The following is an 18,307-nucleotide window of genomic DNA, read 5'->3' on the forward strand; positions in this document are numbered from 1 at the left end:
TCCCATGATCCCGAGCCGATCTTACCTTGGCTCGCAAACCCCAAGTTTGTCTATGAAGAGCTAATCTAATTGTATTTTTTTCTAGAATGGATTTCTTATGTGGAATACTAATGGATAGGGCCTCGTTGCTAAGTGCTACAAGATCTAGTGCACTGGAACTCGTGGTTATGGACCCGAATCCTTTAGTATGGAACATTGTCTTTTCCAAGTAAAAACCCCTAGTATATGAAAGAATGAAAAGGTGCTTTCGTTCTTGTGGAATAAGAAGCCCTCGTACCTTAATGAAAGGAAAATCGTAATTTTTCGTTAGGTATTTGACCAAATAGGATCGTCCAGTTCCTATAGAACCTATCACTAAAATACCCGATAGGGCTAAGCGGAACGAAAAGGGTTTTCCATGAGATGGTAAATGAAAACGATTAGTCCCACACGAGGTTTGGGAATAAGTGATTGTCTGATAATGAGCAAGGAATATACGTCTTTCTGCTAAAGAGGATCTATTAAACTCATAATTCATTAGATCCTTGTTATCAATGCCAACTAGGTATCATAAGGAAATGGATCCCGGTTGTTCAATCCTTTGATAACCAAGGTCATTCTTTGCTAAAGAGAAATGATCACTATGAGTCAGACTCAATAGAATTGGATCCATTCCAAATAGCGAGAATTAGGATTCTTGATCCCTCTCAATCTCTCTTTCAATTCGAGGATCCAGAGAGGTGTTTTCATAGTCATCTCCGAATATTTGCCATCTCGGAATATTTTCGATTTCATTTTTCTATGATATGTCTTTCTATATGAAAATTGGTTATTTACGATGTACGATGATCCCTGTTAAGCATCCATGGCTGAATGGTTAAAGCGCCCAACTCATAATTGGTAAATTTGCGGGTTCAATTCCTGCTGGATGCACACGAACGGGAACATTCCATAAGTCTATTGGAACTGGCTCTCTATCCATGGAATCTCATCCATCATCCATACATAACGAATTGGTATGGTATATTCATACCATAACATAAGAACAATAAGAACTCGAATTCTTATCGATACTGGAACTCAGAGCATAGGAGGGAAAGTCGATTTATGGATGGAATCAAATACGCAGTATTTACAGAAAAAAGTCTTCGTTTATTGGGAAAGAATCAATATACTTTTAATGTCGAATCGGGATTCACTAAGACAGAAATAAAGCATTGGGTCGAACTCTTCTTTGGTGTTAAGGTGGTAGCTGTGAATAGCCATCGACTACCTGGAAAAGGTAGAAGAATAGGACCTATTCTGGGCCATACAATGCATTACAGACGTATGATCATTACCCTTCAACCGGGTTATTCTATTCCACTTCTAGATAGAGAAAAAAACTAAAGGAGAATACTTAATAATACGGCGAAACATTTATACAAAACACCTATCCCGAGCACACGCAAGGGAACCGTAGACAGGCAAGTGAAATCCAATCCACGAAATAATTTGATCCATGGACGGCACCGTTGTGGTAAAGGTCGTAATTCCAGAGGAATCATTACCGCAAGGCATAGAGGGGGAGGTCATAAGCGCCTATACCGTAAAATAGATTTTCGACGGAATCAAAAAGACATATCTGGTAGAATCGTAACCATAGAATACGACCCTAATCGAAATGCATACATTTGTCTCATACACTATGGGGATGGTGAGAAGAGATATATTTTACATCCCAGAGGGGCTATAATTGGAGATACTATTGTTTCTGGTACAAAAGTTCCTATATCAATGGGAAATGCCCTACCTTTGAGTGCGGTTTGAACTATTGATTTACGTAATTGGAAGTAACCAATTAGGTTTACGACGAAACCTAGAAATCGATCACTGATCCAATTTGACTACCTCTACGGGATAGACCTCAACAGAAAACTGTTGAGTAACGGCAGCAAGTGATTGAGTTCAGTAGTTCCTCATAGAAAATTATTGACTCTAGAGATATGGTAATATGGAGAAGACAAAATTGTTTGAAGCACGCACAGAACCGGAAGCGCCCCTTGTTTCAAAGAGAGGAGGACGGGTTATTCACATTTAATTTGATGGTCAGAGGCAAATTGAAAGCTAAGCAGTGGTAATTAAGACCCCCGGGGGAAAATAGGGATGTCTCCTACGTTACCCATAATATGTGGAAGTATCGACGTAATTTCATAGAGTCATTCGATCTGAATGCTACATGAAGAACATAAGCCAGATGACGGAACGCAGAGACCTAGGATGTAGAAGATCATAACATGAGCGATTCGGCAGATTTGGATTCCTTTCCTATATATCCACTCATGTGGTACTTCATCATATGATTCATATAAGATCCATCTGTCTAGAGATCGTCATATACATCTAGAAAGCCGTATGCTTTGGAAGAAGCTTGTACAGTTTGGGAAGGGGTTTTTTGAGAGAAAAGAAGAATCTACTTCAACCGATATGCCCTTAGGCACGGCCATGCATAACATAGAAATCACACGTGGAAGGGGTGGGCAATTAGCTAGAGCAGCAGGTGCTGTAGCGAAACTCATTGCAAAAGAGGGTAAATCGGCCACTTTAAGATTACCATCTGGGGAGGTCCGTTTAGTATCCCAAAATTGCTTAGCAACAGTCGGACAAGTGGGTAATGTTGGGGTGAACCAAAAAAGTTTGGGTAGAGCCGGATCTAAGTGTTGGCTAGGTAAACGCCCCGTAGTAAGAGGGGTAGTTATGAACCCTGTGGACCACCCCCATGGGGGCGGTGAAGGGAAAGCTCCCATTGGTAGAAAAAAACCCACAACCCCTTGGGGTTATCCTGCGCTTGGAAGAAGAACTAGGAAAAGGAAAAAATATAGCGATAGTTTTATTCTTCGTCGCCGTAAGTAAATACGTAACTAGGAATATGGAAAATTGCATTTTTGGAATTTGCAATAATGCGATGGGCGAACGACGGGAATTGAACCCGCGCATGGTGGATTCACAATCCACTGCCTTGATCCACTTGGCTACATCCGCCCCTTATCCAGCTAAAGGATTTTTTTCTTTTTTCCGTTGATCATTATTCTATTTATTCTGACCTCCGTACTTCGATCGAGATATTGGACATAGAATGCCACTCTTTAAAAAGGAAAAAAGGAGTAATCAGCTGTGACACGAAAAAAAACGAATCCTTTTGTAGCTCATCATTTATTGGCAAAGATAGAAAAGGTCAATATGAAGGAGGAGAAAGAAACAATAGTAACGTGGTCCCGGGCATCTAGCATTCTACCCACAATGGTTGGCCATACAATTGCGATTCATAATGGAAAGGAACATATACCTATTTACATAACAAATCCTATGGTAGGTCGCAAATTGGGAGAATTCGTGCCTACTCGGCATTTTACGAGTTATGAAAATGCAAGAAAGGATACTAAATCTCGTCGTTAACTGAATTCTGAATAGAAAGATTAAGAAGAAAAAAAAGATTCAAAATACCCAATATCTTGCTAGAACAAGATATTGGGTATTTTTGTCTTTTCTTTCTTCAAAAATTCTTATATGTTAGCAGAAAAACCTTATCCATTAATAGCTGGAACTTCAACAGCAGCTAAGTCTAGAGGGAAGTTGTGAGCATTACGTTCGTGCATTACTTCCATACCAAGGTTAGCACGGTTGATGATATCAGCCCAAGTATTAATAACGCGACCTTGACTATCAACTACAGATTGGTTGAAATTGAAACCATTTAGGTTGAAAGCCATAGTACTAATACCTAAAGCAGTGAACCAGATTCCTACTACAGGCCAAGCAGCCAAGAAGAAGTGTAAAGAACGAGAGTTGTTGAAACTAGCATATTGGAAGATTAATCGGCCAAAATAACCATGAGCAGCCACAATATTATAAGTCTCTTCCTCTTGACCAAATTTGTAACCCTCATTAGCAGATTCATTTTCAGTAGTTTCCCTGATCAAACTAGAGGTTACCAAGGAACCATGCATAGCACTGAATAGGGAACCGCCGAATACACCAGCTACACCTAACATGTGGAATGGATGCATAAGGATGTTGTGCTCTGCCTGGAATACAATCATAAAGTTGAAAGTACCAGAGATTCCTAAAGGCATACCATCAGAAAAGCTTCCTTGACCAATAGGGTAAATCAAGAAAACAGCAGTAGCAGCTGCAACAGGAGCTGAATATGCAACAGCAATCCAAGGACGCATACCCAGACGGAAACTAAGTTCCCACTCACGACCCATATAACAAGCTACACCAAGTAAGAAGTGTAGAACAATTAGCTCATAAGGACCACCATTGTATAACCACTCATCAACAGATGCAGCTTCCCAAATTGGGTAAAAGTGCAATCCGATCGCCGCAGAAGTAGGAATAATAGCACCAGAGATAATATTGTTTCCATAAAGTAAAGAACCAGAAACAGGCTCGCGAATACCATCAATATCTACTGGAGGGGCAGCGATGAAGGCGATAATAAATACAGAAGTTGCGGTCAATAAGGTAGGGATCATCAAAACACCGAACCATCCGATGTAAAGACGATTTTCAGTGCTAGTTATCCAGTTGCAGAAGCGACCCCACAGGCTTGTACTTTCGCGTCTCTCTAAAATTGCAGTCATGGTAAGATCTTGGTTTATTCAAATTGCAAGGACTCCCAAGCACACGTATTAACTAGAATATAGATAATAGAAGGCTTGTTATTTAACAGTATAACATAGACTATATACCAATGTCAACCAAGTCAGCCCAAAGATTGGCTATCCATATAAATAAATTAACCAAACCAATAATTTTGTATTTGTAAATGAAGTGAGTAAAAGTTAAAAACTTTGATGGGTCTTTTCTATATGGGTTGCCCGGGACTCGAACCCGGAACTAGTCGGATGGAGTAGATAATTCTTCCTTGTTACAATAGAGAAAAATCCCTCCCCAAATCGTGCTTGCATTTTTCATTGCACACGACTTTCCCTATGTAGAAATAGCCAATATTCTATTCCAAAGAGGAAGTTCTACTAATTTTTTAATTAGTAAGTTGATTCACCTACTCTTTATTATAATAAAAGGAACATTTCAGAATGAAAAATATGAAAGTTTTTTCTTGATCATTTATCAACCCTTTCCTGTTTATTAGTTTTGTCTAATGATTAATTAAGAGGGTTGACCAGGTCATTGATACCTATAATATCCAAATACCAAATACGCTCAGTGTGTGATCCACTGAAAGAAAAAAGAGTTGTTTTGGTGAACATCAAAGAAAAAACTTGCTCTTCTTCCGTAAAAAATTCTTCTAAAAATGCCGAACCCAATCGTTGCATAAAAGTTCGTACCGTGCTTTTATGTTTACGAGCTAAAGTTCTAGCGCATGAAAGTCGAAGTATATACTTTAGTCGATACAAAGTCCGTTTTTTCGAAGATCCACTATGATAATGAAAAAGATTTCTACATATCCGACCAAATCGATCAAGAATATCCCAATCTGATAAATCCGTCCAAATGGGTTTACTAATAGGATGCCCCGATCCAGTACAAAATTGAGCTTTTGATAAGTATCCTATGAGGAGAGTAGCGGGGACTATGGTATCGAATTTTTTCATTCGAGTATCTATGAGAAATGAATTCTCCAGCATTTGATTCCTTACCAACAAAGGACTTTTTGGTACACTTGAAAGGTATCCCATAAAATCGAAGCAAGAGTTTGCTAATTGGTTTATATGGATTCTTCGCGGCTGAGTCCAAAAAAAGAAATAATATTGCCAGAAATTGATAAGGTAGCATTTCCATTTCTTTTTCAAAAAAAAAACTGCCTTTTGATGCAAGAATTGCCTTTCCTTGATATCGAACATAATGTATAAGAGGATCCATAAAGAACCATAAGGTTTTCCGAGAAAAACCAGGGTACATTATCCCAAAATGTTCCATCTTCCTAGAAAAGTGGATTCGTTCCAGAAAAGTTCCAGAATATGCTAATGGTAAGCAAGAAGATTGTTTACGAAGAAACAACAAGAAAAATTCATATTCTGATACATAAGAGTTATATAGGAATTTAACTAGTCTTTTATTTTCTTTTTGAAAAAAAAGAATGGATTTCATTGAAGTAATAAAACTATTCCAATTCGAATAGTAGTTGAGAAAGAATCGCAATAAATGCAAAGATGGAACATCTTGGATACGGTATTGAAGGAGTTGAACCAAGATTTCCAAATGGATAGGATAGGGTATTTCTATATGTGATAGATAATCCAAATGCAAAAATTTGTCTTCTAAAAAGGGAAATATTGAATGAATAGAGCGTAAATTCTGAAACTTTGGTATTTCTTTTTCTTTCGGACAAGATAATTCCCGTAGCGAGAATGGGATTTCCACAACAATCGCAAACCCCTCAGATAGAATCTGAGAATAAAACTCAGAATAAAAAAAAATTTTGTAATCCAATAATCGATCTTGATTAGGATGATTAACCGAGTTATCCAAAAAATTCTGCTGATACATTCGAATAATTAAACGTTTCACAAGTAGTGAACTAAATTTCTTGTTATTCCAACTAACTATTTCCACAGGTTCAGAACCGTTTAATCCATAATCATGAGCAAATGCATAAATATACTCCTGAAAGAGAAGTGGGTAGACAAAGTATTGTTGACGAGATTTCTGTTTTTCTGAATACCCTTCGAATTTTTCCATTTGTATTTCTACTTGAATCAGAGAGAAGAAGCATTTCTCGGTTTATCGAATGATGATACATAGTGCAATATGGTCAGAACAGGGTGTTGCATTTTTAATACAAACCCTGGAAAGAAAGGGAGTCTAATCCACGGATCTTTTTCCGCTCCTTTTCTACCGAATTAGTTTATGTTTGTTCTAAATTACAAAAAAGAACAGAACAAGTTTTTTATTTTTGCAGGCCAATCGCTCTTTTGACTTTGGAATACAGCCTCTTTATCAATATACTGCTTCTTTTACACATTCAATCCATAACATCCCTTATTCAATCCATAATCAAGAATAATTAGGATTTCTAAAAAAAAAGAAAAAATAAAGGGTCCACTCATAGGAAAACCCAACCTTTCCCCACATCCGGCACTAATCTATTTTTAACGTCTAATTAGAGCGGGGAATCCTTCCAATTAGGAAGTTAAGCTCGTTGCTTTTTATTTTACCAGAATTGGAGCCAGGCTCTATCCATTTATTCACTAGACCCAGAAAATCGTAATTTTGGATTCCATTCAAAAAAGATTGATTTTATTACGACATGCTATTTTTTCCATTCATTACCTTTGAGGATCAGTCGTGGTCTTCTAGACTCTACCAAGAGTCTGGACGAATTTGTTGTTTCATCCAAATGTGTAAAAGATCATAGTCGCACTTAAAAGCCGAGTACTCTACCATTGAGTTAGCAACCCAGATAAAAAAAGGATCTTAGATACGATCGAAATCCAAAAATCAATGGAATTACACCGCGCGCTTCTGTCAAAACATTGAACTAGCAAGACATCAAAAGAAAGATTTTATCGACCATGAAAAACACTCAAATGGCAAAACGAACAGGTCCGGTTAAATTCCACTAAAGTGAAAAAAAAGAGCGACCCTAATCACGATGGCCAAATTCTCCTTTTTTTAGCGATTTTTATTAAAAAAAATATATATTATATTGTATGAGAATACATGCAAGAGGAACACCCTTATCATTTGAGCGAAGTGTAAGCAGAAAAATTAAATATGGAGTGAGGATAAAGAGACCCATCTATCTACAAATTCTATTTGTTCAATAGACCTTTGTCAATGGAAATACAATGGTAAGAAAACAAATTAGATAGAAAAAGTAAATAAAATAGGGGCTTATGTTGGATTGGCACGATATAAATCCAAATAGGATTAAGAAAGAGGTAAATTGTGTCTAAATAATTAGACAACGAGGAATACTAATAATCTTCTCCTATCCTACTTTTTTATTCATTTAGTTCTTCAATTAACTCAAAGTTCTTTCTTTTTCTTTAAAGAATTCCGCCTTCCTTAAAATATCATAAACAGTTCTTGTCGGTTGAGCACCCTTTTCAAGGAAATAGAGAATAGCTGGAACATTTAAACAAGTTTGATTCTTTATCGGATCATAAAAACCTACTTTTCGAAGATCTCTTCCTTCTCTTCGAGATCGAACATCAATTGCAACGATTCGATAGACAGCTTATTGGGATAGATGTAGATAAACAACGCCCCCCCTAGAAACGTATAGGAGGTTTTCTCCTCATACGGCTCGAGAAAATGATTCGAATTTCTGTCGATAATAATAGAAATTAGACTATGACGTCCATTAATTTCCTTACAGAAAAAACAAATTTCATTTATACTCATGACTCAAGTTGGCTAATTCTGCCTGAGAAACTTCGAAGGCAAAATCCTTCAAAAATTTTTGAGTCGTCTTTAAACTCTTTTCTTTGTCTCATTTCGAACGAATTGACTTTTATTCCTTATTCTGATCCAACTCTGTTGTTGAGACAATTGAAAATTGTGTTTACTTGTTCTGGAATCCTTTATCTTTGATTTGTGAAATCCTTGGGTTTAGACATTACTTCGGGAATTCCTATTTTTTTTCTTTCAAAAGAGTAGCAACATACCCTTTTTTCTTATTTCCTTCGATAAAGCATTTATCTCTTCTATAGAAATCTAATAAGGGGGATTGATTCTGATATACTTTTATTGGACTTTCTTCGTATTTTAACCTTTCGATTTATTTCTATATTAAGGATAGACTGACAAAGTTGGCCTAATTTATTAGTTTTCACTAACCCTAGATTCTTTCCCTTGATAAAAAATAAACTCTGTCCTCTCGAGCTCCATCGTGTACTATGTTACTTAAACCCTGCGCAAATTTGGTTCGGAACGAATAGAACAGGCTATGTCGAGCCAAGAGCATTTTCATTACTATGGAAAATGATGGATAGCAAAATCCACAATCGATCATGTCCTTCAAGTCGCACGTTGCTTTCTACCACATCGTTTTAAACGAAGTTTTACCATAACAAACATTCCTCTTTTCATTGCAAAGTGGTATAGAAAATTGATCCAATATGGATGGAATCATGAATAGTCATTGGTTTTGTTTTTTGTATACTAATTAAAATTAAAACTTGCTATCTATGGAGCAATATGGATAAAAGAAAGTAAGTATTTATCCGGGAAGCCTCCGCCAAGATCCAATTTATTTAAACCCATATTCGAATTCTATCATATGAATGAAACATAGAAAAAGACGACTAAACAAGTTTGCTTAAAACTTATTTATTATTAAATTTCCACCCTCAACGGATGGCTCGAGATGATCAATCTTGAAGTGAGAAGAGAAGGATTGACTCTTCCTCAATAAATAAACTATCAACCTCCAAAAAAGTTTAATTCATTTAATTACTAGAATTAGAATTCTATTAGTAATATATTTTTTCCGTACCAAAAACAATTAACTATAATAACTAAATAAACTATTCCAATGAATAGATTGAAAGTTTTTGGTAGTTAATTGTTTTTGGTACTTCTTCGACTCGAAGACCAAAAGGAAGAAAAAAATATGATTAAGTGATTATTAAGTGATTATTAAGTGATCATAGTAGAGGCATATCCTGAATGTGCCTGCTAGATCCCATTTTTTTCATGAAAATAAAGGTAGTCAATTTGACTGGACTTAAGACTTTATTATGTTTTCTGAGAAAACATAAGATATCATTATTCTCTTTAATAAACTTTTGTCTCATACGGAGTACTATATGATTTCACCGTTTGTTTCATCAGAAACAATCTGGGACGGAAGGATTCGAACCTCCGAGTAACGGGACCAAAACCCGCTGCCTTACCACTTGGCCACGCCCCATTTCGGGTTTTATGCGACACTAATAAACACTATTATGTTTATTTGTTATTCGTCAATACCATTTCAATTACATAAATAAAGAAGAGATATTCTCTTGCTAGTATTCTACACATGCAGATAATATAGAATCAAAAAAATGCATTGATCATTACATGGAATTCTATTAAGATATTATATGAAAGTCGAATTTATTCCACTCTCATTTGAGAGTGCGAATACAAGGAGGTATTTTGTGTTTGGGAAAGTCCGAAGAAAAAAAGATTTTGAATCTGCCTTTTCCTTCTTTCCCTTAAAAAAATAACTCAATCAAAATCCAATTATTTACTCTACAAGAATGAAATGCTTGTTATGCCTAATATACTTAGTTTAACCTGTATCTGTTTTAATTCTGTTCTTTATCCTACTAGTTTTTTCTTTGCCAAATTGCCCGAAGCTTATGCTATTTTCAATCCAATCGTGGATATTATGCCTGTTATACCTCTATTCTTTTTTCTATTAGCCTTTGTTTGGCAAGCTGCTGTAAGTTTTCGATGAAATCTTTAGTACTCTGTATGCCAAATTGAATGATGTGTTCATTCCAAAAAAAAAAATTAAAATGGGTAAAAGCCGAGAAGTTTTATATTTTTATATTATGAACCCTCAATTCTAAAATTGAAATTATTCTACATTGAATGGGTAGCTACAGCAATAAATTTGGATCAGCCTTTCTACTCCCCTGCACCTAGGTTGAGCAGGTACCTTTAGGTACCTACACAATACCTATTCAATACCACCTAACCCTATTTTTGCTATTGATAAGAGTTCTTATTATAAATGAATTCTTGCAATTTTTTTCCAGAATTCATTTTTGCATTTTTAGGTATCAAAAAAAACCATCCTAGTGGATCCGTGTGGTAAGGAAAAACTGGTAATCTATTCCTTAAAAAAAAATCTTGGAGATTATGTAATGCTTACTCTCAAACTTTTTGTTTATACAGTAGTGATATTCTTTGTTTCACTCTTTATCTTTGGATTCTTATCTAATGATCCAGGACGGAATCCTGGACGCGAGGAGTAAAAATTCAATTTTTTTTTTTTCTTACAAATTGGATTTGTTTCGTACATTTATCTATGAGAAAATCCGGGGGTCAGAATTCTTTCCAGTTTGAAAGTCCCAAATGATCCAAGGGAGCGGAAAGAGAGGGATTCGAACCCTCGGTACAAAAAAATTGTACAACGGATTAGCAATCCGCCGCTTTAGTCCACTCAGCCATCTCTCCACGTTCCAAAGCGAAAGGTTTCCGTGATATGATATAGGCAAGAAATAAGAAATAACGGTTGCAAAAAACCCCTTTTTTTCTTTCAAAAGTCTATAAAAATTATATTGCCAATTCCATTTTAGTTATATTCTTTTTTCTTAATGTTAATAAAAAAAAGAAGAAAATTCTTGTTTTTTCTTTGTAAAAATCGATATTGACCGAGAGACAATCAAATAGATTTTCTCTTTAGCGGGCATTTCCATATAGGACTTGTTATAATTATAATAAAACAAGCTATATATAAAAAAACGCTTTTTTTTTTTTTGTCGATTATTTATCAAGAAAGCAAAAAGGGTTCTTATCAAATCCACCATAAAATTGGAAAGAAGCATAAAGTAAGTAGACCTGACTCCTTGAATGATGCCTCTATCCGCTATTCTGATATATAAATTCGATGTAGATGAAATTGTATAAGCGAATTTTTCGTATTTCCTTAGACTTAGACCGCGCAAGACAAGAATTTTTCGCTATTTACGATTTCATATTCTTGTTACTAGATGTTCTATAGGAATAAGAAGAAATCGCAACTCCTTTGCGCTACACATAAAAATTGATTTCGAAGGTCCTTTTTTTTTTTCAGAATCCTCCATTTTAGTTCTTCCCCCCATGCAATAGAGAGGGAATGGGAAAAAAGGGGTTACTTTTATTTTCATTTTTCCCTTAAAAGATAGACTTTGAAATAGGAGTCTTGGAATAATGCTGAATTCAAAGGTTTATTTCTATAAGTATAAGATAAGAAAAACAAATCGAATCAAATTCATGGATTTACAACGACCTCGGTTGTGACTCCATAGATAAAAATGGAAAATTTCTCTCTTCGAGACCATTGAAAAAGGGCATTGAACGAGAAAGAAATCGTCCACAGATAAAAAACTATCATATGCCTTGGAAAGTGATATGAGGTGCTCGGAAATGGTTGAAGTAATTGAATAGGAGGATCACTATGACTATAGCCCTTGGTAGAGTTCCTAAAGAAGAAAATGATCTATTTGATACTATGGATGACTGGTTACGAAGGGACCGTTTCGTTTTTGTAGGATGGTCTGGCCTATTGCTCTTTCCTTGTGCTTATTTCGCTTTAGGGGGGTTGGTTTACAGGGACAACTTTTGTAACTTCTTGGTATACCCATGGATTGGCAAGTTCCTATTTGGAAGGTTGTAATTTCTTAACCGCAGCAGTTTCTACCCCTGCCAATAGTTTAGCACACTCTTTGTTGCTACTATGGGGGCCAGAAGCACAAGGAGATTTTACTCGTTGGTGTCAATTAGGCGGTCTATGGACTTTTGTAGCTCTCCACGGGGCTTTTGCACTAATAGGTTTCATGTTACGCCAATTTGAACTTGCTCGGTCTGTTCAATTGCGGCCTTATAATGCAATCTCATTCTCTGGTCCAATTGCTGTTTTTGTTTCGGTATTCCTTATTTATCCACTGGGCAATCTGGTTGGTTCTTTGCGCCGAGTTTTGGCGTAGCAGCGATATTTCGATTCATCCTTTTCTTCCAAGGATTTCATAATTGGACGTTGAAACCCATTTCATATGATGGGAGTTGCCGGAGTATTAGGCGCGGCTCTGCTATGCGCTATTCATGGAGCAACCGTAGAAAACACTCTATTTGAGGACGGTGATGGTGCAAATACCTTCCGTGCTTTTAACCCAACTCAAGCTGAAGAAACTTATTCAATGGTCACTGCTAACCGCTTTTGGTCCCAAATCTTTGGTGTTGCTTTTTCCAATAAACGTTGGTTACATTTCTTTATGCTATTTGTACCCGTCACCGGTTTATGGATGAGTGCTATTGGCGTAGTTGGCTTGGCTCTGAACTTACGTGCCTATGACTTTGTTTCCCAGGAAATCCGTGCAGCGGAAGATCCTGAATTCGAGACTTTCTACACCAAAAATATTCTTTTAAACGAGGGTATTCGTGCGTGGATGGCAGCTCAGGATCAGCCTCATGAAAATCTTATATTCCCTGAGGAGGTTCTACCACGTGGAAACGCTCTTTAATGGAACTTTCGTTTTAGCTGGTCGTGACCAAGAAACCACCGGCTTTGCTTGGTGGGCTGGGAATGCCAGACTTATCAATTTGTCCGGTAAACTACTTGGAGCTCACGTAGCCCATGCCGGATTAATCGTATTCTGGGCCGGAGCAATGAACCTATTTGAAGTGGCCCATTTCGTACCAGAAAAGCCCATGTATGAACAAGGGTTGATTTTACTTCCACACTTAGCTACTCTAGGTTGGGGAGTAGGGCCAGGGGGGGAAGTTCTAGATACTTTTCCATACTTTGTATCTGGCGTACTTCACCTAATTTCCTCCGCAGTCTTAGGCTTCGGTGGCATTTATCACGCGCTTCTGGGACCCGAGACTCTTGAAGAATCTTTTCCATTCTTTGGTTATGTCTGGAAAGATAGAAATAAAATGACTACAATTTTGGGTATTCACTTAATTTTGTTAGGTCTAGGTGCTTTTCTTCTAGTACTCAAGGCTCTTTATTTTGGCGGTGTATATGATACCTGGGCCCCTGGGGGGGGAGATGTAAGAAAAATTACCAATTTGACCCTTAGTCCCAGTGTTATATTTGGTTATTTACTAAAATCTCCTTTTGGGGGAGAAGGGTGGATTGTTAGTGTAGATGATTTAGAAGATATAATTGGTGGACATGTATGGTTGGGTTTTATTTGTGTATTTGGGGGGAATTTGGCATATTTTAACCAAACCCTTCGCATGGGCTCGCCGTGCATTTGTATGGTCTGGAGAAGCTTACTTGTCTTATAGTTTAGCTGCTTTATCTGTCTTTGGTTTTATCGCTTGTTGTTTTGTATGGTTCAATAATACAGCTTATCCGAGTGAGTTTTATGGACCCACCGGGCCAGAAGCTTCTCAAGCTCAAGCATTTACTTTTCTAGTTAGAGACCAGCGTCTTGGAGCTAATGTGGGATCCGCTCAAGGACCCACAGGTTTAGGGAAATATCTAATGCGTTCCCCAACTGGGGAGGTTATCTTTGGAGGGGAAACTATGCGTTTTTGGGACCTTCGTGCTCCATGGTTAGAACCTCTAAGGGGCCCCAACGGTTTGGACTTGAGTAGGTTGAAAAAAGACATACAACCTTGGCAAGAACGGCGCTCAGCAGAATATATGACCCACGCTCCTTTAGGCTCTTTAAATTCCGTGGGTGGCGTAGCGACCGAGATCAATGCAGTTAATTATGTCTCTCCTAGAAGTTGGTTATCAACTTCTCATTTTGTTCTAGGATTCTTCTTTTTTGTGGGCCATTTATGGCATGCAGGAAGAGCCCGAGCTGCTGCAGCAGGTTTTGAAAAGGGAATCGATCGTGATTTGGAACCTGTTCTTTACATGAACCCTCTTAACTAAGATTTTCTTATTTATACCTGTTCTACTTTTTTTCTGTTCTGGCTCGGTTATTCTATCTAGCCGAGCCATTCATTCCTTTTTATGAAAGAAAGATAAGGGACAGAATAAAAAAAAATGAAAGAAACAAACGTATTCAATAAGCAAAAGGAGAGAGAGGGATTCGAACCCTCGATAGTTCCTAGAACTATACCGGTTTTCAAGACCGGAGCTATCAACCACTCAGCCATCTCTCCACCGCCTAATCCTTATTTTACTCCTACAAATAGAACATAGCCATATAAAAAATAAAAATATTTATTAACCTCTAGAAAGATATCAGATACAAGTTCCTTTTCGATATATCTCTGTATACTGTATACACGGATACAGGATCCGCTATACCCGCTTGTGAAATAAAGACTAAATAACCTCCTCTCACCCCCATATCCAAATAAAAAAGAGGTTAAGTAATAAATTTTAATTAAAGAGAAGAATCAATGGATTCATGATTAAACCCCTCCTACTTCTTGTATTTTTTTACAATTTTGGTTAAGTGAGGGATCAAATATGTAGTCAACTTTATTTGATGGTAGCTTGGAGGATTAGAAATATGACTATTGCTTTCCAATTAGCTGTTTTTGCATTAATTGCGACTTCCTCAGTCTTAGTAATTAGTGTACCCCTTGTATTTGCTTCTCCTGATGGTTGGTCAAATAATAAAAATGTTGTATTTTCCGGTACATCATTATGGATTGGACTAGTCTTTCTCGTAGCTATTCTGAATTCTCTCATTTCTTAAATTAAATTTGGTTAATATTTAGTAACCCCATAAAAAAGAAATAATAAAGGCCATTTAAAAAATTCGAATAGTGAGACGTATTAAAACGCAATTTGCGTTCCGAATTGCTAGCTCTTCTCTTTCAGTATTATGAAATTCCCATTAGAATATTCATTGACAGATAATAAAAAAAGGAAAACTCTAATATCTAATATAATAGAATAGAAAATGAAATGAAACGGTCGACCCAGACATAGACGGTCGACCCAAGCGGATATACGCTATAAAATATATACCGTAGCGAGCGTAGTTCAATGGTAAAACATCTCCTTGCCAAGGAGAAGATACGGGTTCGATTCCCGCCGCTCGCCCGCTTAATTTATCAAAGTACTATGATAAAAAGTTTAGTCTAGTTAATTGTTTAACTACTTATATTAAATTAAGTATTAATTAAGTATTAGTCTAGTGCCGTATCCCTTACTATATTTACCCTTCCTTTGCATCCCCCTCAAAAAAAGAGGGCGCTCCGGAGGCAGAAATAGAACTAGCCAACAGAGCCCCAAAATTGGGTATTAACTGAGACAAACAACGGGCAAACTGTTTTTAAAAGGAAGGGAGAGGTAGACTGTCCCTTTCATTTCATTTTTATTTTCTGCAAGGTAGGGAGAAGCCTTGCGCCTTCTTTTTGTGAAGGCAAGTGGCTTCGCAAATTGCTCAATTTTGCCCTCTAGGGCCCGGAAACTAATGAATAAAAAAGGGTTGGATACGCCCCTCTACCATATCTAGAGAAATAGAATACTCCTTTTATAGAGACTGCTAAGTGCGGAGACGGGAATCGAACCCGTGACCTCAAGGTTATGAGCCTCGTGAGCTACCAAACTGCTCTACTCCGCTCTGTAGTACCAGAAACTGGTGGACAAAAAAGGCTTGAATACAAGCCTTTAACATGTCTAGACAAATAGAATACTCCTTTTATACAGAATGGAGCGGGTAGCGGGAATCGAACCCCGCATCGTTAGCTTGGAAGGCTAGGGGTTATAGTCGACGTTGGTTGATTATTTTTAACGTCTCTAATTCAAAAACCGAACATGAAATTTTGATTTCATTCGGCTCCTTTATGGATATTCTCACCACTTAACATCTATGTCAGCTTTTCTATTTGAATGGAACCAAAGCTCTCTGCTTTCTAGATGATCCTTATAGAGTAGGAGATAGAAATTCTATCTAAATCCATCTAATCTACTTACTTCGTTCCCTAATTTCATTCAAGAGATCCTGAGGAAAAGAATTGGGTTTCCACCGAGCTGAAACAATATGCGGATGGTTCTAGTAAACCAAAACTATCGTTTTTTAGCTATTTGGCTTCCTTATCCTTTAACAAAAGAAGATTTAGTTACGATTGGAAATCAACTTTTTTGTATCTTCATCCATAGATCCTTTACTCATATTTTCAAAATTGGAATACTTAAATCCAATGCAAAATTATGCTTCGCGACTCTGTACTCATATCATAATCCAATTTTTATTTTGGATGCAATTTAAATTAGTTTTTGGGTACAAATCGCCAGAATGTATATTCTTCCTCAATATGCTATTGAGAGGAAAAGGATTTAATCCTTTATAAGAACTAAAGTTTTCATCGGAATATAAAAAAAAAACTTAAGGATGCCTTAAGTATATCATTTCAAATTCAGTTATTAATAGAACGAATCACACTTTTACCACTAAACTATACCCGCTACATTGTATATTATGGTATAAATGGTACCCTTTGTCAAGGATAGCCATTTGACAAGGAGGCTAATTCCCCCTTATTGAATCAGATGGAGAAGGTTCATGACACTGAGCCATTGGTACTTCTACTTCGATCGCGCGCCTTTACTTTAGGATTTAGATAGCCCCTCTCCCTCTGGTCTGTAAAATAAATCTCTTCTTACCCTGCTAATAGCGCCTGAACCAAATGTATTTATTTTGATTAGGATCCTATCCTATTCTACGGTTACGACTACAATAATCATTATTTACTTTGCGAGGACGTAAGTGTGCCAGACTGCTAAATTGTTTTATTATTCCTACAATATAAACTAGGGGATATAGGGGGTAACACTGTCCCTATAAATTCCTTTTTTCCTTTTCTTTTTTGTCCAGAATTGAACAAAAAAGAAATTATAGAAGATGTTTTCTTCCCCCATTAAGTCCGAGCCATAGAGTAAGAGTGAGATGAGTTTTCCAAATTCATCATAGACTTTCCCTATGGCTTGATAGAAGTAAGAAGCAAAGAGTTGTAACTTAAAGAGTCGTAACTTAAAGAAAAAAACGGACAGGGCTGACAGATTTACCTGATGTAAAGAAGATCCTAAAAGTCTATGATTAGTCGACTCTCTCCATTTAACACTTTCCTCTCTCTCCTTTTTTCCACTGACTCAATGCTAGTTTATTAGATTCTTGTTTAAAGAATCAAAAAAGTTCAATAGAACTAAGAACACATAAAAAATAGCATAGAGGATCAAGGCCATTACCAAAAGTTCCTCCCAAGGATCCTATCCTATTGGGTATCTGTTCCCTGCCTTTTCCCGCTAGGATTGGAAATCTTATATTTTCCATATACCATTGAATCCTTGGGGTTCCAGAATCCGCCTATTTTACTAGCCTTCGGAAACGGAAAACCATGAACCAAGAAGAGTTGGGTATGTTTTTTTTTCTTAATTTTATTTTGAGCTCTCAAGATATCAATACATATACAATCTATACATAATGTCTCTCTCTATATCTCTATATATTATATATATATAATATGTACATTATGCAGTAGACCCATAATGGGAAATCAAAGTGGCAAATTTTTGAATTAAATAAAAAGCCCTTTTAACTCAGTGGTAGAGTAATGCCATGGTAAGGCATAAGTCATCGGTTCAAATCCGATAAAGGGCTTTTTAAATTAGTGGTAGAGTAATCTCGTGCTAAGACGTAAGTCATTGGTTCGAATCTGATAGAGTACTTTTCTACTAAATTGATTCGCTTTTTTCTTTGTT

The 18,307-nt window shown here is 36.8% G+C and overlaps 2 protein-coding genes and 5 non-coding genes across 7 annotated transcripts; 2 read left to right on the forward strand and 5 right to left on the reverse strand.

Annotated features, from left to right (window-relative positions):
- Nucleotides 1-3,506: 3,506 nt before the first annotated feature.
- Nucleotides 3,507-4,693, reverse strand: LOC123422107 (photosystem II protein D1). Its single transcript, XM_045107660.1, has one exon. The coding sequence runs from the start codon at nucleotides 4,602-4,604 to the stop codon at nucleotides 3,543-3,545; it is 1,062 nt and encodes a 353-aa protein (XP_044963595.1). The 5' UTR covers nucleotides 4,605-4,693; the 3' UTR covers nucleotides 3,507-3,542.
- A 343-nt stretch (nucleotides 4,694-5,036) lies between these two features.
- On the reverse strand, nucleotides 5,037-5,918 carry LOC123422108 (maturase K-like). The gene has a single exon (XM_045107661.1). The coding sequence runs from the start codon at nucleotides 5,826-5,828 to the stop codon at nucleotides 5,130-5,132; it is 699 nt and encodes a 232-aa protein (XP_044963596.1). The 5' UTR covers nucleotides 5,829-5,918; the 3' UTR covers nucleotides 5,037-5,129.
- Nucleotides 5,919-11,015: 5,097 nt separating this feature from the next.
- Nucleotides 11,016-11,103, reverse strand: TRNAS-GCU. Its single transcript has one exon. It is a non-coding gene; the product is annotated as a tRNA-Ser (tRNA).
- A 3,560-nt stretch (nucleotides 11,104-14,663) lies between these two features.
- TRNAS-UGA lies at nucleotides 14,664-14,751 on the reverse strand. Its single transcript has one exon. It is a non-coding gene; the product is annotated as a tRNA-Ser (tRNA).
- Nucleotides 14,752-15,575: 824 nt separating this feature from the next.
- TRNAG-GCC lies at nucleotides 15,576-15,646 on the forward strand. Its single transcript has one exon. It is a non-coding gene; the product is annotated as a tRNA-Gly (tRNA).
- A 449-nt stretch (nucleotides 15,647-16,095) lies between these two features.
- TRNAM-CAU lies at nucleotides 16,096-16,169 on the reverse strand. The gene has a single exon. It is a non-coding gene; the product is annotated as a tRNA-Met (tRNA).
- A 1,965-nt stretch (nucleotides 16,170-18,134) lies between these two features.
- On the forward strand, nucleotides 18,135-18,206 carry TRNAT-GGU. Its single transcript has one exon. It is a non-coding gene; the product is annotated as a tRNA-Thr (tRNA).
- The last annotated feature ends 101 nt before the right edge of the window (nucleotides 18,207-18,307 follow it).

This window comes from Hordeum vulgare, unplaced genomic scaffold (assembly GCF_904849725.1).
Source record: "Hordeum vulgare subsp. vulgare unplaced genomic scaffold, MorexV3_pseudomolecules_assembly, whole genome shotgun sequence".
NCBI lineage: Eukaryota > Viridiplantae > Streptophyta > Magnoliopsida > Poales > Poaceae > Hordeum > Hordeum vulgare.

Coding starts and splice junctions, on each gene's coding strand:
- LOC123422107 (XM_045107660.1), bottom strand. CDS start 4,604: ATGACTGCAATTTTAGAGAGACGCGAAAGTACAAGCCTGTGGGGTCGC.
- LOC123422108 (XM_045107661.1), bottom strand. CDS start 5,828: ATGTTCGATATCAAGGAAAGGCAATTCTTGCATCAAAAGGCAGTTTTT.